Genomic DNA, 27,164 nt, shown 5'->3' with positions numbered 1-27,164 from the left:
CTCTGACCATCGCAGTGGATTTCTCCTTCTTTCCTTCTATTTTCGACTGCGATCGTCAGAGTCTGGTGGGTATGGAGGGGGACCCCGGTGGCCCGCGAGTTACCAGTTAGTCAACCCTGATATATAATACTATGTGCAATAGCATACATATATAATATTGTATCGTATCGAGTAAAGTACATAACAACAACTCAAAGTGAAGCGATTCTATGCGAAAAATTAAATCTCTTCATCTTCGTGTACTTTACAATCATTCACTTCTAGGATATAGTATGTACTTTGAAGCACCCAGTATATACATATGTACACGTAAAACTGCACATTGCACTGGTGCATCCGTTGCAAACTCGCTACGACCCGACATTTCCCTCTAACATCTTTCTCAACCGCTCGTCAGGGAAGACTGCAACTTCCCTTTGCCAGAATCACCCCCTACAATTGTGATCTAGATACCTGCCTCGCGAGATTGTAAAATTTCTCTTATCTCTCATTTTCATGGTTTCGTTCGGCCTTCAAACTCTCTTCTGACCACCGCTGCAAGTATACGATATATACACATAATAAAAGTTCGTGTTCGCATGCGCTTAAGCCTTATTTATCCGTGTGTATGTATATACGTGTGTGCGTGTGTCTGTTCCTGTTCGTGTGGACGCATGCGTGTGAACGTTCGAACGCTTGTTATAAAACCGAATCGACACATACGTGAATGAAATTAAAGAGACAGATAACAGAGATAGAAAGAGCAAAGAGCTTTTATTTCGTTCGTACAATGATAGCTAGTGAAAGTGATACAAAAGATATTAAACGAGCACAAGCGAGTAAATAGTATCTACGTACATGTACATTACGCGTGGTGTACTAACGCAAAAAGCGGTCTAAGTCGCGTCTACGAGTCTGAGCGGAACGGAGACATCACCAATTAAACCAATCAGTGAAGCTGTCGAGATGCTTGAAGCTTGCGTATGCGACAAAATAAAGTGCTACTGCGATACTTACATCGGAAAGAGTGCTTCACATCGGTTTCTACACTGACATAAGGTGTATACGAACTGGACAGAACCGCGGGGGGGATGATCAAGCAATGATTCAAACGTTTCCAGCAGTTTCCTCAGCACCGACTACTCGTGGCTCATATTAATGCTTTGCTTAACGAGACGCTCGTCGAACGGACGACAGTGTCGAAAGAATAGCGCGTCAGGAGGCAGCCCACAGTTCTGTCCGTTCATATCCACCGATCTGGACGTTAGAGTGCGGCGATAAACCATCAGGTCAGATCGTCCTGGCCGTTTGAGTGCAGCTGCCGCTCAATTTTCTTTCTCCCTGTTCGTGCGGTGCCACGAGCATATTTATTTACTTATTAAACCGTGACGGCATCGACGAGCAGCGTATACGTCACTTTTCCGTGACATCTTCCCATGAAGATGACGTAACGCCTACTTTCTATCCTTCCCTTTTTTTTTTTTTTACCTTCTCTCTGTTTTTAACTCGGCACAGAACTCGGTCGTGGACCGACAACTGCGTAGCACTCTTCTCGCCTTTGGGATCGCAAGGCAGTTTTGAATAAGCGAATCGAAACAGGTGAGGCCTCGGCGCGATACTTGATGCGATCAGAAGCGTGGTATTATTGGACAATTATATAAATATAAAGAGATGCAAGGTACAGCGTCTGTTTTCTTTGTTTTTTTTGTTCCTTTCTTTTTTTTACATTTGGCCACGCACCTTTGGTATCGCGATCTCTCGGTAACGAAGCATCGAGACTCGGTTACCGAGACCTCCGCGCGTCGCCAAAGGTCTCTCCTCTCCATGTGCCAAGCGGATTACAAAACAATTCAGTAGGCACACGCGCGAGTTTCTTACGCAGGCGATAGCGGCGAAATAATATTCTCGAAGCTTGGATAAGAAGCCGGCTGAACGCAGGATTCATTACTTTGGGCGTATGAAGGTTCACTTCGGAAAGGATCGATGCCGATTCACGCGCAATCCTCATCGTCACAATTCTCGGTATACATATTCGGGTGCACTAGTTATTCCTTAGACTGTTGAAAATAGAGGTGAGAATAGGTTTCTTGCTCATAAACGAACGTGTTATAGCAAAGTCAAGCTTCTCTTGGATCATTGACGACACAGACTTCTTGACGTCATCTAGTTTCTTCAAGGACATTCAATGTTTCGTTATTTCTGCTTATTCCGCTCGACATAGGTAGAAATAAGAAACATATATAATTGTCCTTAGAATCCAATTTTCCATTATTACATTTCCCGTTCAAAATGAAACGTATTCCTCATATTTCCAATGTCCCGTGAAATATTCCAGTGTGCATACGGTATATAGCGGAATTTACGATTTTATCGTTCATTTTCGCATCCCTGCATCGAGCTTTTCCTTGACAATTATTAGTAAAGGCGCAAAGGGGAAGGAAGGAGCCTAATGTGGCGATTGTCGATAGAAGGAGGCTGAGGGGGATGTCGACGTGGTGAGATACGGGAACATACCTAGATATCACTCCTTCGTGCCTCTGAGTTTTGCAACTAAAGCGCAGGAGAAGCTGTGGTAGAGAGGCGAAAAGAGGTCTGGAAAGTACGGGTGTCTTTGTAACAGAATTTTACGGTGGACAGAGGTTCAGAAAATAGTGGAAGAAGAAATACATAGTAGAAAGAAGAGCTCTGGATCGGTACCGCTCTTTCTCATTGGCTTCGTCATAATAAAAGCGGCTAACATCTACTAGGTTCTTAAAAACGACCGTGTGCTTGACCAAGGGAAAAAAGAAATTGAATAAATTCGCAAGTCGCAACAGATCAATTAATTGCTTGCGTTTCTTTTTAAATATACACCAAGAAACGCTAAAAAAAAGTGACAATATCAAAATTATAATCGCGATGCAAAACGATCATTCTATGTTGAGAGATAACGTGAACATTATATCGAAGAATCAAAGTTAAAAACGAAAAGAAATTAATAGTGATACAAGCATCCAGTCAAACCTCTCGTCGAAGGATATTAAAAAAAAAAGGAAGCAGGAAGCGAGGCTAAGGCTGTGAGCAATAATGGGCGGCAATATCGAGTAATATACGTGTATGTATATATATATACATATACAATATATATTTATATATATATATATATAAATATAAATATTACAAGGGATATTAGCGAGTTTTACGGGAAGTTCTGTATTGATAGAAAGAGATGAAATAAGAAGAAGCATTAATAAAACAAATATTCATGCATTTCTCAAGCATTATTATTACAAATACTGGCTGACTCCTTAACAAACCCCGTGAGCGTGCACGCGCGAAAAAAACGCATATTCGGGACCTTCGAAGACTCATTTCTCATTGTATTTTGGATCGTTTCGTTCCGTTTCTTTCGATATTAATAAACTGTCTCCGATTCGAGTCGACGGGCGCAGGCTATAATACGTATTTCTTCGTTAACCATCGAACTTCTAATTAATTCGTTTCCTCCAATCAAATGAACGACGTGTCGTTCCGTTTCGTAGGACGTCTGCTCGTGGTGTTCTATGTTCACGCTCTTTTCACCAGCGGTATCGTGCAACGCGTAAATGCATACAAGCAAGCGGGCCGCAGGAATTATTTTGCAAAAATTTCCTTCACACGTGTACAATCGCGAGTGCCCGCATTGGATCTTAATCTACGGCGACAGATTCTAAATCAAACGGCACCTAATCCTCCCTGTCATTTAAGAAGGAACCCGCCGGCCGACGAGTTCAGACCCCGGTTCTGCGCAGGTTGACGCTCATTGGTGCCGGGAGAAGCCGCTATTGGCTGCACCCCCCACCAACGCTCTTTCGGAGCCAATGAGCTCACTCTGCGTGCGCGAAACGGGTTCCTTCTTAAATGAATGGGAGAATAATACGCGTGCATTGTGACGCGCGCGGCTTTGAACGCCGGCGAAACGCGCTTTGTAATCAGCGCTTCCGCAATTCCCATAATTTACAAACTAATCCTTACATTGTTTCATTGATGGCGTATGCCCGCCATATTTCCTCGTTGCACGATATCCGCATGCAACATTAACCAATAACGCGTATGCTCACGCTTTTATCGCATACTATATATGTATGCGTGTAAATACCTATCATATGTAATGTATAATAGACGTAGTGCTTTCGTTTAATGTGTCTTCGTTTGTATACGGTGTAAGAGTGCAAGGGGAAGGCACTTCCGCTGTTGTTCCGTCGATGCAACACGGAAGCCTTGGAACTGCACGTGCCTCCCGATGATTGTCCATGAAAATCGATTCGGAACGAAGGTACAGCTTTTTTTAAAAAAAAAAAGAGATTCTCCAAGTCTTACGTTGTGCAACTGAAGAGAGGAGTAACGACGAGTTGTCGGCTTCGATTCACGGGGGGGAAAATGCAGTTCCACGGTTTCGGTGGGGATCTGGGAAAAATACCAGCCACCCTCTCGATAGTAGTGTACGTACAAGTGTGAACAGCAAGTGAAGGAACCCTGGAGTCGTCGGTTCGTGTGCGCGGGTTTTTCGGAAACCAGAGACCGCGTGCAACCTGTGCGCATTCTCGTTTACTCGATCAGGCTGTTCGAAATCAGTCACGAACCGCGTGTATTATCGTCACCTTAATCTTAATTTTATATTTCCGCGTGTGTGAGTGTGTGTGTGTGTACAAATTGTTCGTGTACCTCCAACAGGCGTATTCTCGGTGCTACACATCGAAAATATACTATAACTAGTTGTCGTTTGAGGTGCTCCCGGTCGCATTCACTAAAGACAACCACTCCGTTCTGTTTCGTTTAACAAACGATACAAAATAACCGCGTACACTCTGTCGCTATGGAAGACCGTGTTTCTTGAATAACGTTTAAAGAGGATGCCGAGTCCTGATCGTTGTGCAGGGTGTTTCAGAATTACCAAGACTATTTCGCTAATATTTTGTTGCAGAGAACCCGTTTTAATATTACTGCAATTTTCTATTTTTTAAAAAAATTTATGGTGTTAAGACTAGGCCTTTTATATTAGAGGGAAAGTGGAGAAAATAACTTGTGCTTTCCTTCATGTAACTTAGGAATCTTTCTTGGTATTGCTGCTAAATTTACACTTGTTTTCAAAGTTCTCAACTGTCTGAATAACTTGTACTTGACATCATTTTTACAACAATGCTTTTGTAAACAATTACGGAGAAGCAGTGTTTCTGACTGGCTAAATGTAATTCACTTTCGAAAGATCTTATCGGTTTGGATAACTTTTATTCGAAAGAATTTTTGAAGTAAGAGATGCAATCACATCGACTCGGAGGCACGTCTGACTACAGACTGTCCGCTTTCCCTTACCCCTTCAAGTTTTCATTCTCCCTCGTGGTTTAATCATTCTAACGTTATCTAAAAAAATCTTTACGCCCTGACATGTAAGTTACGATGAGCTCTGTTTTGATAACTGTTTCACATAAAAATAGTAGCCTAAATAAATTTCATAGAGAATGTACAATTCCACTTAAGATTCGCGAGTTACACTACTCAGTTTCATTATTAAAAAGGCTTTACAATTTCCGCCTTTTTGGTCGTTGTCTACTAAAAAAACAGATTTAATAAAATACTAGTATGTTCAAACTTGACCGATTCATAGAATTCACGGACTAAAACCTCTGTAAAAGCAAATTTTCTAATTAACTGTCTTCAAACTTGAAGTATTCAATTTTTTAAAAATGACACCTCAATACTGTAGAACGAATATATTATTATGGATTACTATCGCTTAAATTGAGTAATAACAGTCTTCTAAACAATCGTGACTCTATATTCCTCATTCGTTCATACACCATCCATCGTTTCCACTGCTTAATTACTGTGTCAATTAAAAATGACGAGATAACATAAAACACACATATTCTAATATATATATATGAAAAAAAAATTGAAAAATATTCAAAGTGATAGTCTAACAACACAAGAGAATGGCAGAAAATTCAGCACTATTTTCTTTAAAAGCAAGTAAAGCGAATTTCGTCGCAAGAATTCCACAACAGTGGAATTGACAGACTTCCAATTTGTTTCTTCCTCGGACTTCTACGACCGAGTCAAGTTTGCATTTCCAGTTCTGAAACACCCTGAATATTTGCTGTTTTGTGCGCGTGAACGCACAAGCCCTGTGTGCATGTGTGTGTTTTGCGACTGCGCCCGGAGAGACTGTCTTTGAATCTCGCGCTCGAACGAAAGGAACAGAGCTAGCACGCTTTCAAATACATATGTACTTTCACGAGGTTTGACGATGCACTTTGTTTAACATATTTCCTTCCTAAAGCCAGAACATCTAAACAATTAAAGAATTCAATTACAGATACACCCTGCATCGCAAAAAAAAAAAAAAAAATACATACAGAGACGGTTCCTTTCGTTCGTTCATTTCATCCGCTCACTGTATATACCAGTGAATATTCAATGTATGCATGTATGTACGTGTATAATAGTATATAATCTATACATACAACGCATCATTCTCGATACGTTTCCCCTTACGCGTAATGAAGATTCTTATTTACACGTATATAGATCTACAATATATTTAAATATAATATAGGTATATCTTTATCCTCCTCGTCAGTTACGTTATACAGACTTAAACGAACGTTCAAATCACTGGCAAACACGTGTACGAATACACAAAGAAATCCTTTTCGTTTTTTTTTTCTTTTTCTGCAGATTCCCCGCTAGGACGTGTTCTTCTAATTATATAGTACGGATCCATGAGAAATGCACAATATCGTTTGCTTAACCAACGTCGCGTGCGCGCGCGTGTGTTTGTCTCCTGTGGGGTGTGTTCGTGTGTCTCTCGAACGTTTTGTGCGGTCGTGTGTCATTGGTGCGCATGTGAACTCGTTTCGATTCTCATCCCTCCTTTGCTCCTCGCAGGAGATATCTGGGGATCAGTCCCGTCTTCCATCGTCCCCTCTCTCCTTTAGAAATTAGTCGCTCCTTTACCGCTAACCCGCGCGCTAATGCACGTAACATCCAGTTTCTTTTCCGCTCAGATCGTCCTGCTCACAATCGTCCGTTTTCTCCTCTAAATTGCGATAAGCTCGTGAAGTTTCTTTATTTTTTTTTCTTTTTTTTTTGCAATTGACGAGGTTCACCTGCGTGCAACGAACTCCCCCGAATTGAATCCGCCGTGGTACAGAAGGACGCCATTTCTCTGCGCCTCTCACACGCCGTTACACATAGCTATCGGATAAATTACATGTAACCGCTAGATAAAATAAGGTAGGACGTAGTCTCTGCTAAATCTATGCATACGTTAATTCAGTATATGTATGTATATGTACGAATTAAAAGGATCGCCCCGAGCACGGTCGGCGTCTCCGCATCAAATCTCATCGATGTGCAAGGTGTTTCTAGGAAACGTACGTTACTATAGTTCAATTAATCCCTAATGCTAAGTCAAAAAGGGCGAAGATCGGATCTGGAGGAGTCTCTTCCGGGAGAAACGTCGTTCTGGCAACCGTTAATGCTTAACATTAACGGCTACAGGCGGAGCAGAATCAAGTGGTCGCGCGCTCCTGCCGTGGCCACGGACGGCCAGTTGGTTCCGCTTCGACCCGTAGCCTCTAGAAACTCGCAATAATAGACAATGTAATCTGTAAAAGTACGATCGGTGCTACAGGACGTTTCGCATCCGCAAAAATAAAAATTTCTTCGCTTTTCCCTTCTCCCACTCCGTCCCCTCCCCCTTTCCGCTGTCTTAATAGTTAGTCTACAAGTAAACGACGTAAAAGTAAAATCTAACAAACGATAAACAATATGTAATAGTGGGTAGAATCAATCGACGTCGACTAACGAGTGATTGGATTTAATGGGGTAGGGGGAGGGGGTTGAGGGAAGGGGGGGAGGGGGATAAAAAGAATGGACTTCAACAACAGACTGAGATAAACGTTAAAAACTGCGACTTAATAAAGGCAAGTTTGCGCGCGTGTCGCGTGACTTAGGCCGCGGGCCTCGTTTCCGTCCATCTTGGCTTATAAAAGAAGGACTTCGATCGCGAGAAAATGACGAGGTAACGATTTTTCTTTCCCCCCTTTTTTTTTTCTTTGCTTCGTAACAACCGAAATAATATTCAAAAACAAAACGAAATTGGTCGCGTGGCGACGCGTCGCAATAGAAATTTTTATAAAATTTTTTTTAGAAAATCATTCCTACCAATGCAACTTGTTACAATTGAATTTAATTTACAATTAAAAATTGTGTGTATATATATATATATATCTATATACTATGAATATATCACAACTGTATCGCGCATATTGTGACTATATATTCATTATATATTAAGCCATTATTATTTCAAAGGTACGCTGGAGCGTATGCAAAATAAAATGAATAATATTAATAATAATAATAATTAATTCCAATGGCTCGTGCAAAACGTGAAGTTAATTCTGGCAAGTCTTTATAGATTCACTTTAATAGACAGAAGAAGAGAGTTCGGAAGAAGAAATAAGGTAAAACATGGAACAATAAATAAGCCGTTCATGGATGTCTCGGGATATCGAAAAGGAGAAATCATAAGGGTAGTAAAGTCTTTATGTCGATATTTTTCGTTAATGCTTTACGCTTCGAAACGCTTCGAGTAGAATCGGGTCAATAAGGCACTGTTCATCGACAATGTCTGACTAGAAAATGAATCTATTTTCGGAACTCTTGTTTCTTTTTTTTTCTCTCTCCACCGTTTCATTTCTCGTTTCGCATTCGCTTGGTTGGTATTCCCTCTTTCGTAGACATGAACGAGCGCTTCAGTCGTTCCTTCCGCATCAAAGATAGCATCCGCAAGGTACGCTCAATTTCTCGTTATAGTATCATATTTTCATTTAATTCCCCTTCTACTTGAGCTAAATAAAAAAATATATGCGTGTACTCGCGTATAAAGTGTGCTCTACTGAACTCTTATCGCTTGAAACGTTTCCCTCAATTCTGGTATTTGAACGTTTGTAGAGTACGAAGTAATAGAGTACGCCGTGGTTGTACGGTTTCGTGGCAACATTAAACAGAAAGTCTTGTTGGCGTGTGGCATTCAGTAACGTTGACTTGTAAATGATTAAAACGCTATTTGATATTAATTAAAAAATAAATAGAACGTAACTGCTCTGCGTACAATCTGACTGTATTGTGTACGAAAAGCCAAAGTGACTTTCTGAAATTCCGTGTGGCTGAAACCATACCCACTTTGGAGAAAATAAGTTTCTAAGACATTGGGAATGCAGAGAACATTTCAAGGGACAAAGTTAGATAAGAGATCCCGTGTTCAGTCGAATCATTTTCAAAGACCAGTTACACATACCGTGATCCGGAAGATGACTAAAAGTGAACGCAGTCATAAAAATAAGAATTAACTCACACGTCTCGGTGGTTCCGAGCGCGAGCACCTTCAAGACTGAAGGAAACGCGGAAAAAACGATGCGCAGCGTTCATGACCGAAAGAGAGAAGGCAAATGGGACCCAGAAGAAGGAACCAAAAACGCTCAGAGCAGCGGGGGAGGAGTCTGTCCTCCCCTCGAACCAACGACCAACGCCGTTTACGAGGTCTTCATCTTCTTGTATGGCTGCATGATCACGCCAGAACTGACGGGAATGGCGACTTGCGGTTGCGCCGCGATCGTCGCAGGATTTGGAATTTGTGATAGCTGTGGGACACCTGGTACACCTGCGGCCGCGACTCCAGGCACGCTGCCAACACCGGATAGGACCGTGTAAGGATTCTGCACGTAAGGACTGCCCTGGACAGCGGCAGCGGCTGCCACGCCAGAGACAGTCGGCATCGAGGCTTGAACGTAAGGATTCGGGAGGATCTGTTGCCTTATCAGGGAGTAGGGATTGATGGGAGTCCCTGCGTGTGGTCTAGAGTAGGCAAGGATTCCAGCGGACAGCGGCGAGGTCAGGGCGCCTGGAATTCCAGCCAGATTCGGGATTACTGGCCTAGGGGCCGCCGCTGTAGCCTGCAGACCAGCGACTCCAGGATTTCCAGCGGCAGCAGGGTTCACCAGGGCTTGTTTGTTCAAGGCAACGCCGGTGTAGTTGAGAGCCGTCAGCTGGTTGATAGGATACGACTGCGAAGCCTGGGAGAGCTTAAGCGCTTTCGCGTAGTTCTTTTGGGCGACCTCTTTTGCCAGGGCGGCTGGATCGAGGGGAGTTGGCAGGCCAGACGCCATCCCGAGGCTGTTGAGCATATTCAGGCTAGCCACGTTCGAAGCGTTGTAGTTGGACATGGACGCTATACTCGTCATAGACGGTACGTTCGTCATAGATGCCATGGAGGCCATGGAGGCCATTGAGGCCATGTTGACGACGCCTGGCATCGAGGTCAGGCTAGCAACTGAGGTTAGCGGACTCATCGCGGACTGTACGCCAGAGGCCGACAGTGCCAACTGATTCTGTATTTGCTGCTGATGTTGCAGCTGATGCTGTTGTTGCTGCTGATGCTGCTGCTGTGCCTGCTGCTGTGCCTGCTGTTGTGCCTGTTGCTGTGCCTGCTGCTGTGCCTGCTGCTGCGCCTGCTGCTGCGCCTGCTGCTGCGCTTGCTGCTGTTGATGCTGAACCTGTTGATGCTGCTGCTGCGCGATCGAGGTGGGACTCGAGTGATTCAATTCGGGGGAGTTGTGCGCGTTCTCGGATATTTCGTGATTCTGCGAGGCGCTCGGCTGCTTGTTACTGCCGTTACTATTGTTACTGTTATTGTCGGCGGTTGGAGGTGGTGGCGGTGGGTTGTTGCAGGGATCCATCAGCACGCCATTGTTGGCGTCGGCGCAGTTATTGACTGTGGCGCCGCCGGTTCCCTGGGAGGAGGAGGAGGACTGAACCACCACCGCGTGGTGGTTGCTTTGCACGTTCGGGGGTTGCACGACCGATTGGTTAGAGGTTTGGGTGGGTAGGGGTGGTGTTCCAGTGTACTCACATGACACAGGCACGAACGGCTGCTGCAGCTGCATTAACTGTTGATAGGTGGTCGCGCCGGTCGGCTGATAGACCGGCATACCGGACTTGTCGCCCGCCGGTCGTTTATACGGAACCATTCCTGGGAAGGCCTGGAAAAAAAGAAGCGCGGGAATGTTTATGATTAGCAAAAGGTAGGGCATCCGTGGGGGGACCAGCATCTCGAGTGGAAGCTTCTGCAGTCGGAAGCCTCGACTCTGCTCGCTTGGGGGCTCGTCGGTTTCTCGCTTTTTTGGGATTCTATATTTCGAATTGTCAGCTGATTCCAGCGGAGCTGGAGGCCTGGCCGGAGGCTACCCGAGATTTGGCAAGGCAACATAAGTGAGCTGAGCTAGGCAAACGTTCGCTTCGCTGCGAGGAAAACTTGGATGAACGCTTAGGCGTGGCGCCTTGTCTCCGATCAATTTTGCCAAAAGACTCTTGTATATCGCGGGAACGTTCGCGGAGATCGGATCTCACGAGAAGCGGTGCACACCGTACGATGCATTACCATCGTCTTCCATCAACGCTGATCAACGCGGTCAATGAGCAAAGCGAGTGGACGTAACAGAAAAAAAAATAATAAAAAAAAAGTGTCGCGCGAGCTTATGATTCAGTGGTTAGATTCTGCACTTACAAAGTTCTCGTAGTAGAACGATCCGACAGACTTCATGTCCATCTGCAACAAAGACAGGATCGGTTTCAACTAATTTCAAGGACGAGGTGCGGTTTACTGTCTGTATTAAACGGATTTACGCAGGAGGATAGTGAGATTGGCGGGGAGGGTTTAGAGAGAAACAGAATCGGATAGAGTCACAGAATCTGGGTTACACGGCGAAACGTTGGTTGTATTGGTTAATAATAGTGGTTAATAGTAGTAGTAACAAGTAGCAGTGTGTAAAAGTTGTGCCGATGACGCAGCTTGCGGCGACGTCCCCAAATTGACGACGTTCGTTGTTGGATAACTGTAAAATCGCCCGTTCTTTTCTGGCTGTCTTTTGTTTTTGTCCCTGCCACGACTACTTCTCAACCGTGTCAGAAATATCAGCCACGTTTTATTACGGGACACCGTCACGGGGGCCAATTAACGAGGGGAATCGTTGGCTCCTGCTTCAATCGAGAATCAGACAGTCCATTAGGAGATGTAACGCCGAACGCAAATCTTGAATTCGAACAGTTTTCACTCAACGAGCGCGCAAGGTTCATCGAGTATCTGTACAGCAATAGATTCTACAGAAGATCGACGGGTATCGGCTGCAAAAGTCAACAAAAACCGCGAATAGTTGGAATGTGGATAGGAGCCGCGAAAGCTGTGAGCAAAGACAATAAACAGAGACGACGTTGTGATTAACCATTCGGCGACAGATAGTGGAGAAAAGAAGCGAAACAGAAACAATGTGTGTTCTATCGATGTGTCACAAGGTTTTTAGTCAGAAGCTGCGTAGTTTGGATGCAAAAGCTCAAAAGCTGGTGATGTCTTCGAGTATTCAGCGGGGCATAGTGTTGCCATTGTTGTAACGACAAATATATATATGCGCGCGCGTGTGTGTATGTGTGTGTGTGTGTGTGTGTGTGTACAGAACTGGTGCTCACGCAATAAGGTGGATTCGATGCCATTAACTGGATACAAATACAGAATTTCGGGGTTATCCAACGGCGGAACAATTTGCCAGTTACAAAAAAGGGGAGGGAAATGTGTCGCAAGCTAAAAATGCAATACGTCAAATCGGTCTCTCTGTCGATTGATTTACGAAAAATAGGAAGGAACAACGAAATCGTGGAGAGAAGTCTTCGTTGAATTTAGAAATGAAAGAGAAAAGTTTAACGGGTGCCGATTGAGAACAGAGATTCTTAGGCGGAGGAGACGTGGACCGACACAGTTCGCTGTTAAGACAATAAAACGACAGAGGGAATAGAGAGAACGGTCGACAGTCCGTGGCGAAAGAAAGATAAAGAGATTGTCAGAGAGAAAAAGTAGCGTAAGAAGGTAGCCAGTGTATGTATACAAGCGACCTACTCTGCTCTCTTAGCAGGTTCCGCGCGGCTCTAGAACCAAGAAGACAGAGATCGTCAAAGGAACCAAAGAAAAAGAAAGGTGGAAGATTCCGTACACTTATCGCGGGTACCGTAGTTGCTGGTTGTCTGTTTAAAAGAAAATAATGACGCAAAACCTTCGGGGTAATCGTCCAGAGCGTCGAGGGGATGATATTTCGACACCATCACCTCGGTAGTCGCTTAAGCACAACATGCATCATCGGCGCAAGCTCAAAATTTACACAGATCTAACGCTCCGTAAGCGCAGTACCAACTTTCCAGTACCAAACTCTGGCTCTATATTCCTCGATAAATCGATCTTCTTTCGTTCTGTTCGCTCTACTCGCAAGAAGGTCCTGACGTACGGAGATTAGAGTTCAGAATGTCGTCGGAGGTGTTCGCTGTGACGCACGCGCGCATTTCTCAACTAAACATAATAATTACTCGCCATTTTCAGGCTTCGCATCCATATTTCCCGCCGACGTACAGGAATGCTGACCGTCTCGCACGTCAACTTTGCGGCATGACATTTAACATCGGCGAACGAAAGGACAACGTTAAGTCCGCTGACATTTCCGATCAGGCTAGTGCTCCGCGATTGTTTTCGTTTGAATCGAGTTGCACCGGTGTTAACCCGAACACCAAGCGCAAGCATACCTAGAAATGAACCCTAAGTGCGCAACTTCAATACCCGCTGACGCATCGACTCTAGGCCAGAGTATGAAGGCAGCGAGGTAGCTCATCGGAGTGTCATGTATCAAAGAGCCAAGCGCACCATTTTGTACACCGTTCGGAACGATTAAGAACACTGAGAACCTCAACGTGCCGAGGGCGACAAATGTTGTGGCTCGTTTAGCATCAAGGTGGGTTCAAACCAAATGCACCGCGGGGCGCAAACCCGCGCAAAACTCCCCGCAGCAGCTACGTTCGTGTCCGCGGTTGTGTCATAGTGCGCAAAGTGTTGGCTATGAATCGTGGCAAGTGTAACAAAATTGCGGGTGCTGCATTCGTTATAATTTACCACTTACTAAAGAAAAACTAGAGAAAAACGTGGGAACCACGTTATCGGGTTAGGTCGCTATGAGGAAGTAGAAGCCTTTACACAGTTTCGCGAGGGTTTTGTGCAATTTTTGCGCCACGCGTTTCGTCTGGACCCAACTTTATGATAAATGCTGGCTTATGTACTTAAGAGTATTGCTTGCACACCACCTGATTTTAATCTGTTCCACGGAAAATCATCAAACACAACTATTCCCGATTTAAGTTGAAACATATCTAGGGATCACCACATACTGGATTTCTTGATAACTGGAGATTACTTTAACCCCATTTCAAATAGCTTCGACTAATAAGAGCCATTGTGTTTGTCTTTGCTGATGCTTCGACACTATGCCAAACAAAGATGGCGTGACCATCGAATATTCGGAACATCTCTATCCACAAGGAAGTCCAAATGCAAGTACTTAAATTACGAACTACGGGTCCATTTTCGGGGATCTTTCAACCTGGTATTCAAGTTAAACCTGTCATCATTCGATTCTTCTTGCGAGTGCTTTCGCAGTGCACACTGGTAGCAGGCTATTCGGTCCAAAATGACCGGAGAAGTTTAAATTCCTCGATTTCTTAATTCTGACACTGAGATGCGCGCGTGACTCCAGACTGCAAGCGTAGCCATCGCGATCGGATCACGATCAAAATATGAATTATATTCGATTCACTTAATCGCAGATCTTCTCTCAATGTTGGCAAAGGATACGCCAAAGGGGGACGATATACATTATAATCGATCGTGTACGTTTCTCACCAACCACGAACCATTTTCGCCGTTTGCTGTGCTCTCCTTTACCGTAAACGTTTTTACAAGTGATTGTGCTCGGTTCTTGCGACTGGCTGATTCGTGGATGATGACTGACAAACGAATAACAAGCGATCTATAAATACATTACGAGGCGTAAGCTCTGGCACGGACAACACTGCAACGAACGACATTACGAAGCGAAATTAACGAGCAAAGTGAACATTAAGGAATCAGAAATAATTGAAAAGAGAAATGAAAGAGTAGACTCCCGAATTTCGAATAGCACTGTCGAAGAGACAGGAGAAGCCAATAATAAAGTGTGACTGACGCGAATAATTGGTATAGACTCGTAAGGGAAAACACGTAGCGGCCCGAAATACGTGAAAGTGCGCGAGGAATTTAAAGATATCAGCCCGAAATATCGCGCGGAAATATTCCTGGAGGATCGTGTACTTTGTACCGAGGCCATATAGCAGCTTAGAAAAAAAATGTGTGTGAGAGAGAGAGTGAAAGAGCGAGAGAGAGATAGAGAGAGACAGACAGAGAGAGAGACAGAGAGAGAGAGGAGCTAGAGCTCTAAGCGCGCTCGGCAGTGTATTCACAATCGCAATTACTGTATTCGTAAACTTAAAGATACGACTACGAACGGACTTCTGGAAAATGGCCCAAACTTTCCGATGTCGTTTCCCTCGACTACTCTGCGCTCACAGGAAACGTTGCTCATTTACAAGTTGCAACCTTGTATAGGGGAGCGTGAATATTCCTACATTGCCTTCTGTTGGTCGACTATTTGAACAAAACGATTCCAAGGCGCAAATTCTAAGAATCTTTCGAGAATTGAATAGCGTTGAATACAAACTGTTAAAAATATTTGGAGTAACAGCTTCGCAGATGACTTTGAGGTGTCATCAACTTGAAAGCACTTTTCAGTGCGCCCATATTGGCAAAGGAATCTACCACCGCCGGAACGGTGGCGCTAGTGTACCGTAACAAACATGGACGACGCAAGTATACCTTTTACTATATGTTTGTATGGATCCAGTAGTGTAAAAGTTTATTTCAAAGTTATTTCTTACAGTAAAAATGTCGATAATACATTTAAACAGAATTTTGGAATACGTAAGAGTATGCAATGCGAACAATTTTACGTTGCTCCACTTTTTGGCACTTTTATGAAAACTTAAATTGAGATCATTGTTCGTTGTAACGTTGTAGTTTGTTGCACAACATTTATTTCTGCATACAGTTCGATGCTGTGAAAATTGGTAGACCCCAATAAATTGTGTACTTGCGTCGGCCATTACTACTAGTTCGCGAACCGACCGCTAGTGTCGCATAGTAATCTTCTACTCCCAATTACTTAACAGGGAGCAACGCGTCTGTCTTTAACCAACATACAACTTGCACCAGGAAAACTGGCACTCTGATAGTATAATATAAAGTCTCGTTGAATTTACTATTATTATTTACCGATTAATCCATTTTCTGTATGAAGAAAACGATTAGCGAGTTGACAGGGCCATGCGAAATACTGTTGACTACATCTGTACAGTGAAACTTATGTATGCAAACATGGACAAACATCTTGCACAAGTGGCGCCGACCAAGGAGTTGAAGAAAACCATTTGGAAAGTGAGAACCAGAGTTAGAACTATGAACGTTCGACAACGGTGAAAGGTTAGGGCCATTTTTCCCTAGCCCAGCTACGAGAAAGGAAAAAAGTGTACTCCATGCATAAGCCGTGGTACCATTAGCAGATCGTCATTGGAGTCGCGCATCCGCTTCTTGCCGAGTTCGATGCCCGCCATACTGGCGCTCTGAAGTCCTCCGGGAATTGCAGTTGGCACTCCTGACACTCCGCCGGCCAACGCGCCCATTCCCGCCATACTCGTCGGCATCGTCGCCGTCTGCTTTTTAGTTTTTGCATTTTTTTTTTTTATTATTTTTTTTTTTACATTTTTCGTTCGATCGTTTGAAATTTTTCCCAATTAATCCAGAGTATTCCCCGTGTTCCAAGTTCCGAGACACATTGTTTTTGTCGGTTTTTAATTTAGAAACATCCCACGTGTACGTGTCGTCGTTTCATGGTCGGTTCGCAGTTGACGTCGATGATCATTGTACACATTTTATTTTTCGATTCGTTTTGCATTCGGCGTTATGTGTGCGGCGATCGATCGGTTGATATTGGTTTCGGCGTTCCAGAGGGCGTACACGATTTCGCAGGCGTTAAGTTTTGGCAGGTAGCGAAGCGCACGAAGGTATTGTCAGCAAGCATGAAGAAGCATCGTCAGGCGGACAGAGGGCAAGATAAAAATCAAAAAAAGAAAAACAGACCAGTTGAGGCTATAGGCGAGAAACGACAGTTCGCGATAATTGTATCATAGAAAAAAAGTGTCGTCTATATAATATATACACATATACATACATATTTATATATGTATATGTGTATATATACGTATATCTTTATTATTACGAGCATCGGGAGGATCATGGCGCGTTTTCAAGACGCGCGAACGTTTCGACAGCGTAAAACGACACGGACATTAATATTCCAGCGCATGTAGACGCAACAAGCTTCTCGTGTTGCTCCCAGATCGATGCTATTACAACGCGTATCTATCTTGAGACTTGATCGCTTTAGCAATCCTTCCGCGGAGATCTCGTTTTTCACGATGCGGAGAACTAGAGAGGCTATGTTCTGTCGACTGTGCGCAAACGGGCGCGGCTTGTACTCGATAAACGCAGCTGACAACGGAACTGAAAGACGAAGAGCTTGGTCTAGCCGTGTAAAATACCCGCCAGACGGTGGAGCCTCCTCGAATTAGAAAGGAGCAAATAACAGAGACTACGGTTTGGAACTGCGTTTATCCGTCTTGAAGCGCGGTATTCTGAAACAGTTATTCTGAAACTTGTAAGGGAATAAAAGAAGAGGGGATAGAAATGTAGACAGAATTTAAAAGAAACGCTGTGAAGGGGTTGGCGAATCATGGCGCCCATAGAGGTGATGACGATAACAGTGGACACGTCTGTTATAGAAACGAGAATGGTTAATAGCGACATTGGTAAGAATAATTATGGACAATGGTAACAGTAAATTTCGCGACACCGATATATATGTAGCTGCCTGCCCATCAGGAACGATCAGCAAGCTAACAGCGCTGATATCCTGAAGACCGAGATCGAACGACTAGGGTGGCCCAACATGACGTCCCTGATAGAAGAGGAAGCCTGGTAAGTGAAAATAATACATCCTAGGTAATGGTGGAAAAGAGAAGTGAGAAATCACAGGGAATAGTTCCATCGTCTATCGGGATACCCCAGCTGGTGTTGTTGACTCGTTCAAAGCCTGCAATAATTGGGGCTATCCGTCGAGATTTATTAGTTTCGTCGATATATCTCTCTGCTATCGTTCCATTTTTCTCCCTCTCCGTTCGCTTCTTCCAACTCTTCTTGGGAAAGTTGCAAGGGAACAAGGTGACCAACAACCACACAGCCAAGAGGCGTGTCTACGATAGGGATGGCAAAGCAAACGAGAGGGAGAAAGCAGGAAGCACAGGCTCTCCAGACCCCTGAAAAGATTCACAGGAGAAACAATAACGATTTAATCCGCAAAATAATTCCACGTGCTCCTCATGAACGTGCTAGCTGGTTCAGCCCCCAGAGTCCGTTGACCCAGCGTGTTTCTGTCTACCCATCCACTATTGAGAACGCTTGTGTACATGAGCGTGTGTGTACATGTGCGTATGTGTGGGTGCGCGTGCGATCATGTAACTCTGTCAATCGACAATGAAGAGAGTCTTAATCCGCTGGTTGATCTTCTGTGGAGGTATCAAAGGGAGAGATATTGTGTTGTACATTTGACAGACATTTAGATATGGAGTGGTAATTCCGAAGAGTGCATTTTCGTGGCGTTTAATTCGATCAGACGCGATTTTCGATGACGCCATCGGCGGGCGGCGAGGTTGAGGTTAATCGATTTAATGGACGAGACCGCGAGGACGGAATATCCGCGCTCTCTTACGGATATCAAAAGCTCCCGTTCTGTGATTAAATCAATTCATTTGGCAAATTCGCCGCGATTGTTTATCTTTCTCTATTTGCCCAAACCCAGAAACGTGCAGGCACCTACTACTACCGTGGATCTGGCTGAAGATGCGACGTTGAAGTGTCGAGAGAAGGTACTCATGAATGAAATGGTTTTTGTCCGTCTAGTGCCTGGATGCAAAACAGTGAACGCGAGCAAAAAGGATTGAAAATCAGTTTTTGCCAGGGTTTCGCGGGCAAAGCATCCAGAGCGGGAGTTGCCAGGCCAAGGAGCCGGGAATCTCGGTGAAATTTCGCTCGTCCACGTCCTCGAGGCGAATTCGTGGGAAGGTCATCGAACGTCGGAACGCGGCATGCACCCTTGGGAAATTGAATACCACTTTTGAGAGAATCAGACTTCCCTGCCAACAAGCTGGTCTGCCGCAATCGTCCGTGTGAGACTTTTCTTCCATTGTGCGCCCGGTTGTGGCTGCAGCTCTCTTCCGCGCGACGTCGCTGAAAATGTCTTTTCCCCACGTGTCTCTTTCTACTTTTGGATCTCTATCCCCCAGACAATGGGCAATTTTGCCCTCTCGAGGACAAGCGCACGAGCTGAGTGGCGACATGTCGGTAAAACGCAGAATCTCCACACATATGGCTGATTTCGGCTCAAAGAACTCCCTTTCCTCATCTTAGAGCGGCAGTAGCCCATCGATTGTCCCTCGACACCTCGGCTCTAGTCGCGGAACATCGCGTACTTTCCGTATTTACCGAACGTTTTACTACTCTTATACGATCAGCTCTGATCACGAGATCGCAGCAATCGAAGGACAATTGTCAAGTCTTTGCTAAGCTCGATGATACCAGTCGGCCGCTCGACAGCAATGTTCCAGTAGCGATCGTCCGCGTTCGAGATCGGGGATGCACCGATCGTTACTGGAACAATGCAACGAGGACAGACCACGAGAAGATATTTCTTTCCCCGGCCCACACCTCCCAACAAACCCATCGAATCTTTCCCATTTTTAGGTTCGACAGCTCCCGGTGTAGCGTATTTTTTTTTTTTTGTGTGGGGCAGCAAAACAGCAGCGAGGGTTGATAGCCGGGGGTTCGTGCAGCACAGCTTGTCAGCAGAGTGGTGTACGTGTCGTAAGATACATGTCACTTTAACTACTTCTTATTTACAAGACCGTGGTCCCGCTCCATTTCGAGGTGTCAACGGTCTGTTGAACAGGTAGGGCAAGACAGCTAGCAAAAGCACATTCAGACTGCTTTCTATTCGTTCCAAAACGTGACTCTACGAGCGGAAATGGAGCGGTCACGCGTAGCTTTCGGGAACACCTTGTACTTTGGTTACGACCTAGGTACCGAACAACAGGTGAATTGGTGTATTGCGACTAGTTGGTTTGCACCTGGATAGCTGCGATAGGCTGCTAGAAAGAGAGAAATAGAACAGTGGTGTATCTCGGTGATGTTGACAAGAATTCTGCCTCGTGTACTACTCACTACACTCTACGAAAACGGCTGGACATCGTACAGTTTCAGGGATGTTAAAATGGACGAACACAAAAGCGACAAACACAGGGGAGAGGGGCGTGGGTGAGGGACCGTGTGTACGAGAACAAAGGACGATTGGAGGCTGTACCGTGAACGGGTCTGATGTCACAGGTGAAGAAAATCAAAATCAAGACAGGAAACAAGATGGTAACTGATGTATAATATACAAGATGAGCGATAACCGTATTGAGCGATAACCGTTCTTCGGCTTCTTCCAAACCCGGCCGTGCGACGAATCGCGCGCGCGCGCGCTTGCAAAATTCACGTTTAATTAAGCTCTTCGTCACATTCGATCGGCAAATGGCTGTTATTCAGCACTGAACGAGTTAATTTGCATTCGACGGCACACCGGCTACGGCTATCGCGTAATTCGAGCACTGCGCAACTATTGGCCAATTTTACTTCTGCGGTCTCGGACAACCTGTCTCACGTGCGACAGTGCTGTACATCATACATGTAGAGAAATACGTATGTATTAACAGAGAGAAAGAGAAACAGATATAGGGCTCGATACGTGTGTAATAGCGTATATATATATATATAGAGAGAGAGAGACAGAGAGAAAGAGAGATAGAGAGTATGATATCAGGGACTACTGCGTTCAAGGGAGAAGCCCGACGTATATATTCGACGTAGATTGGCGAAAAGCAGCGCAGCAACGAAAGCTCCTTTTGACGCAAACCCAGGAAACTGAAAGAGGGTGACAGTACACGTGAAAGATTGAAGATAGAGAATAGACAGACAGTTAGAGAGAAGGAGAAAGAGAGAGAGAGATAGATAGAGAAAGAGAGAGAGAGAGAGATAAAAGGTTTGTGAAGGCAGAAAAAACGAGAGTGACAGGAGGGAGTGTACGGTACGCGGTCAAGGAGGATATATGCGTGCGCTTCGAGCCTTTTGTTCCTCATGAAGAATGTATAGTGCGTAGAAAAAGAAACGATCACAGGTCTCACGAATACATGTGCATACGTATTTAGATCGGTGGAGATTCTCGCTCGTTAAATGCAAGGTCAGCATTGCTTTCTTTATTTTTATGTACATGTATACATACCTACCTACTTGGCGAAGAGGTGAACCATTCAAAAGGAACCGTATATCGCGAACGATTTGCTTCTGCGCAAAGGATTGTTAATGTTTCGGCCAATTAAAAAGTATGAAGTTGTTTCTTGGGAACGAGTCTCCCCCGAATGTGGAATAAGTAGAGGGGGACCAAACCGTGTAAGGGTGTTCACTCGTTGTCAGATAGTGATTAAAGAATTTCAGTGATGTTATTATTCCACAGCTTTTGTCTTTATCGTTAGATACTTTGCAACAAATTGCGCGCATAAAATATATTTATGCACGTATATTAATAATATTTTTTTAGTAACTCGTATACACATTGCTGATCTTCAGGTTCTCTCAGACATTCGATTTTTTAAATCTGGCAAGCGAGGGACGGAAAAACAGAGGAATATTTTAAACTATACTTAGACGGCTTATGTAAACTGGAAAATATTTGTTTCAACTGTTTTTCGACGTTCTTACCTCCAATTTCTTTGAAGGCGCTGTTTTATACATGGGACTTGAATGTCTCTGTTACTTTTGTTAGAAAATAAGTATGTATTCTAAGTGAAGTTAGAACTGACTATAGTTTGAATACTTATGTTTGAATGTAAGTTTCTAATATAGACAATAGGTTCCACACCCTGAAGCAACTCTGTGCGATTCGACTGGCCATAATATTAACAACCCTTTTCTCAATTGCGACACATGGTTCATCTACATGTTCAGTAGAATATACAAATCTAAAGAAGCACACGTTTCGACGCCAATTTTCAATACACTCTTTGTAAATGAAATCCTCACTGACCCAGATCCGCGGATTTATCCGTAAAAGTAGTGATCATTGCAATCTCTTACACTCTATACTAGCAGTCTCTTACAGTGATAAACTTCTCTTCTGAATCTTAACCGTTTGACTGCGGACAAGCGCGAGCGCACTCTTCATTTTACAAACTGCGACAAATGTATTGCCGTTGCTCGGCGACTCAAGTCTTTAAAAAAAAAACATTCAATTCTTAGTATATATATACAACGTCTTGATAAAATGTAAATTAAAAAAGTTCCCCGCTTATTCCACCGAAACTGTGATGAGCGCGATCGCGCTGGCTTACTCTACTCAAACTCCCGCAAGTTTGGCATCCCTCGATCAAACGACGTCCGCAGTCAAACGGTTAAATATAGTGTACGGTGGAATAAGTAAAAAAAAAAGGTTTTATCCTTTGTCTCCATGATCCAACATTTTGGACCTGGACACCATCTCGAGCTTTCGTCTTCCATGCAAATTCTTCATTGTCCACTCAGATCTCACCAATTAAAGCCACGACAGATGTACACGTATGGTCGGTGATACAGACTCTAACTTATCGCCGCACTTTTCCGCCAAGCTCAGGCGATCGGATCGTACACACAGAGCGTCGGCTATAAATACCCAATTTCCAGCGAACATTATACAAAACATCGGCACATGAAGCACACGCCACACGGAAGAAGAAAGGCAGAGTGAAAGAGAAAGGCGTGAAGAGAGTGAGGGTGAGCGAAGAGCTAAAGAACCTGGGGTAGGTCGGTGGAGGAGGAGGGGAAATTGCCTCGTACCCACTGATCTATATATACAGTACTTCTTCTCTGAGAGCTCAGTTTGGCCTACACGTTGACTGCTTTTCGGTACACCCACCACTTCTGTCTCACTTCTGTCACGCGAGGGCGAGAGCAATATGGAACGAGAGCGAGGAACGGTTCGAGCCAGACGACGCGTTGATACTTGGTCTCGCTCTATCTTTCGAGCGCCTGATACTTCGTCCTTCCTTTGCGTGCGCGATGGAGATAAGGGCTTAGCTCGCTCTCCTTTCGTCTCGCTCACGCCTTCGGCAAGAAAGAAGCGAGGAACGATCGCTCGGAATCGTGCCCCCTCTACGTTAAATGCTCACCGCCGGTTCCGAGCCACGAGCTCTTAGCGAATAAATACTGTACAGTACCCACTCGTTATAAGCCCGTTTCTACCATGCGTTGTACGGCCGGCGACTATCCCTACCATTTCTTGGAATCCTTCGCAAGAGAGTGAGAGAACCCGAGAACGGGCGAGAGGCTCTTTCGGTTCCTCTCGCTCGCTGTTGGGTTTTCTCACTCGCGCCATCAGCCGCGCGGAATGGCGTCCACAAAGCGCCGTACGCCCGCCGCCAGCCCCATTCGACGAGCTTATAACGAGTGCATATCGTGCTGGGTATGGTATGGGCCCAAAGTTTCTGTTACAATTGAACCGTGCGTCATCATTGAGAATAAACCATATTCGCCATCTGAATTTCTTAAAGAAAGCAAATGGGGTGGAGTATAAATCCGTACAGTAATGTTGCTGCTAGCAACTAATGGCGTCATGTGAATCGAAAAGTACGTTTATCCACAAAGTGACGCGGTTCGAATCGTCGCGGAGCCTTCTTACGCTCAGAAGCCTGCATATATAGATCAGTGCGCGTAACCCACTAACGTCGAGGTTCCTTCTGACAGAAGCACGTATCTAATTACGTCCCGCGAGCGTTCGTTAATGGGTCCAGCGAGAAAGGAGACGCGACCGCGGCGGCAAACATGCGCAAACCGTTGGCAGACAAAGAGCCTCGTGCCGCGTTTCCTGGGAGAGACTTCAGCGGCGACGGCGTCTTCCAGGTGCCCCGACGCACTGTCGCTCGACTTCCGCTCGCCAGGTACGTTCGGGTAGTTCATTCCTTTAATGACGCTGCTCGGCCAAGTGGCTTCGGGCGATGGGGAACGGAAAAGGGGCGGTCGAATACTCCGAGGGATGAAGGAGGACGAAGATTTCATGGGACAGGGTACAGATGTGTCGTTCCGTATAGGTACACTCACCTGGATTCAAGGTTGACAGGACAGAACGGGGGGACGTGTTTTTTTAGATGGAATGGAAAACGAACAAAACACCTTTGGGGGTCTTATGTGGTGATAGAATGAACAGTGTGTGAGAAGTGAAGAGAAAGTTAGAACCAAAGGGGAAGAATTAGCAATGATGAAGAGACAGATTGATAAAGAAAGGGGGAGAGAGAGAGAGAGAGAGAGAGAGAGAGAGAGAGAGAGCGAGAGAAAGAGTAGAGCGAGAGAAAGAGTAGAGAGATAGAAAGAGAGATAGAGAGATAGAGAGCTAGAGAGAGAGAGAGACAGAGAGAGAGAGAGAGAGAGAGAGAGAGAATGCATTACCGCAATGCTAGCCCGGGATTGTAGTGCGGCCTTAATGTGGGCTTGAAGGTGCAGAGGGGGGTGGAAATAGCGGCAGGGGTCCCGATTGCATCGGCCCTTGACAGCGTCCATGCAGACCGTCACAGAGCCGTCCTTGTTCGCCTGCACCGACTCGAGGGGGTGCGCAAACCGGCACTCCGTCTCGCCGCGTTTGCACGCCCCGCGTTGAAACTCGCGACATACCTACAGCAAGAGCGAACACGCATGGCATGGCACTCTATCTATGTGGCCAAAAAGGGGCTAGAGGGTGTTTTATGGGTAGGGTGTGTGGGAGAGGGGCGTATGTACGTGGGTGTGGGGGGGGGGGGGGGGTTGCAAAACCGGGGTCAACTCTGGGAATCGCTTGGGTGAGGCGGTAAACCGACGTGTGAACCATTCTTTCTTCCCTTTTTTCACGAAGGTGGCTCTCTCCTTCGAGATACATTGGCTGCCTGGGATCAGGGATGAAGTTGCTGAACGGGATCGAAGGATTTCAGAAAGAGTTCTGGTGGTCGGTTTGCTCTTGAAGGGCGAAGCAATGATGTGGATGCAGGATGAGTATTTGTTGCTTGATGGTAGAGTTTCAAGGATTGTTAAGTGGCTGTTGTAGAGTTGGTGTCTGTCATGAGTATGGATGGTTAATGATGTAACTACTTAGGTCAAAGTGAACGACCGTATGTGGGGACATATTTTATTTTACAGGGGATTATTATTGATCGTGGATATAGTCTCTTAACAGAAGTATGGATTGGAAAGATAGTCTACCGGATCAAATAGCTACAGGTATACAACTGAACTTATGACCTCGTGGAAAAGTGATGAGAATAAACGGTTCTCTGCTGAAAGGTCAGAACGGTCACGTGATAATGTTTAAAGTGATTATGTAGTCCCAACTTGAGTAAAAAATTATGGGATTCTTTGTAATAAATAACATTCGTATATCCACAATCAACTATGCTGGCTAACAGGTTACTACAGTTAGTTGGGACAAAATCAGCTGCCCATTCAAAGCCAATAAGCTCGACGATCCCCGTCATCCTACTTCTTGTAAAGGTTCTAGATCGTCTGGAAAGCGAAAAAAGTGGAATTACAGCTGACTTGATTCGTATTCAGGAAACTGTCCCTGAGGTGTCAACTGATTTAGTTCCAACTATAAATTATTAACGAACGTCTGCCAAGCATCTTGAATTTTCATACAGAATAGCAAAATGAGAAAGACTTGAGGGAGGAGCATCGGTAGTGCCCGAGGGTCTAAGTAGACAGTCAGATAGGAAGAAACAGTGTGAGATGCAGGCGGAAAGACAGAGTAAAGTGGTGTGTAAAAGAGAGCGAGAGGATCAAATGATGCGAAAGAGCGCCCCGTATACAGGAAGTGGGGTCTGTTTTGGGAGGTGTAAAAAGAGCCAACTTAACTTTTTTTTCAGTCTTCATCTGTTCTTTCTGGCCGTTAGTATCACACCCCGATCTGCTGACTTTAATCTCTTCTTGAATCTACCACACCTCGATTAGACGCATTTCCCACAAATTAATTTTCGCTTAAAAATCAGCTTTCATTAGTAAACGAAATTTCATTAGAAACGAACCGTGAACACGAAGCCAAATATCGTGGATCATTAACCCCTCCTGGAAGACCCTTGAAACTGAATATTCAATTATCCCAATGGTGAGGAATTCTAATTCGGAGCGATTGACGTCACAGAGCGGGGCTTATCAACGCCCAGAAGAAAAAGAGGGAGGAACATCTAATCACTACTCTACGTGGAGCTAAATACCGTGTTCTATTCTGTCAAATAGGCGTCGCTCGCTGGTTTCGGTGTACCCTCGCCCCGCCCAATAAGGTCAGAGGACACGGATAAATCTGAAGGCTGTTTTAGGGGGATGAAAGACAAAGAGAGGGGGGTAGTTTCGATGCCCCCGCGGAGCATCCTTTCGGTGTTCCATCAATCGGGGTTAATTCACACATGTGTTAGAGGATTCCTTGCACATGCATCACGCGCTAGTTCCGGCCGTTTGTCGTCTGTCGCGATGCATTCGGAAAAACATATAGCTCGATGAACTTCGCGGCGATATTTTCACGTCGATTTATACGGTTAAGGCCAGGTCAGTTGGACAACAAAGTGACACTGACAATGTAATAAAAAAAAATAAAATACTCGAACCGGCTACATTTATTTCTAGCTGGTATAGGATGTAGGATGTAGCCCCGTCAAACTATTTTGTATCTATGATATTGTATTCTACTGCTTGGTTGCAATAAGAGTGACACAATTAATAACTTCTCTATTCTGTAAGGTCAATGGTAATCGGGCCCTTTATTTTAACAAAATGGTCGTTATTCAAATAAATTTTTATGCAGATTATTGGAATCAAACTTCACTATAGTCTGAATTTCGAGAGTTGAGACCTGAGGCGGGTCCCTCGGACGGGGCGTGGTTAAGGAGGAACCAATGGTACGCTACGGACTGCGTGCGGCGTAGCGTACCATTGGTTCCTCCTTAACCACGCCCCGTCCGAGGGACCCGCCTCAGGTCTCAACTCTCGAAATTCAGACTATAGTTGTTCA

At 44.8% G+C, this 27,164-nt stretch overlaps 1 protein-coding gene across 10 annotated transcripts in view; it reads right to left on the bottom strand.

Moving 5' to 3' along the window:
• Positions 1–4,293: 4,293 nt before the first annotated feature.
• Positions 4,294–27,164, bottom strand: part of LOC143369102 (uncharacterized) — a 366,056-nt gene continuing 343,185 nt past the window's right edge. For 5 of the 10 annotated variants that reach the window (XM_076812559.1, XM_076812561.1, XM_076812563.1 and 2 more), the window contains 4 exons: positions 24,584–24,805; positions 16,513–16,671; positions 11,570–11,611; positions 4,294–11,045 (listed from right to left, as the gene is read on the bottom strand). In XM_076812559.1, coding sequence (XP_076668674.1) covers positions 9,540–11,045; positions 11,570–11,611; positions 16,513–16,671; positions 24,584–24,805 — 1,929 coding nt within the window. In that variant the 3' untranslated portion in view covers positions 4,294–9,539. The remainder of the gene's footprint in view (positions 11,046–11,569; positions 11,612–16,512; positions 16,672–24,583; positions 24,806–27,164) is intronic. The other 5 variants (XM_076812562.1, XM_076812565.1, XM_076812566.1 and 2 more) reach the window with 5 other exon arrangements.

Source organism: Andrena cerasifolii, chromosome 5, assembly GCF_050908995.1.
Source record: "Andrena cerasifolii isolate SP2316 chromosome 5, iyAndCera1_principal, whole genome shotgun sequence".
NCBI lineage: Eukaryota > Metazoa > Arthropoda > Insecta > Hymenoptera > Andrenidae > Andrena > Andrena cerasifolii.
This window is presented reverse-complemented; position numbering and strand designations above follow the sequence as displayed.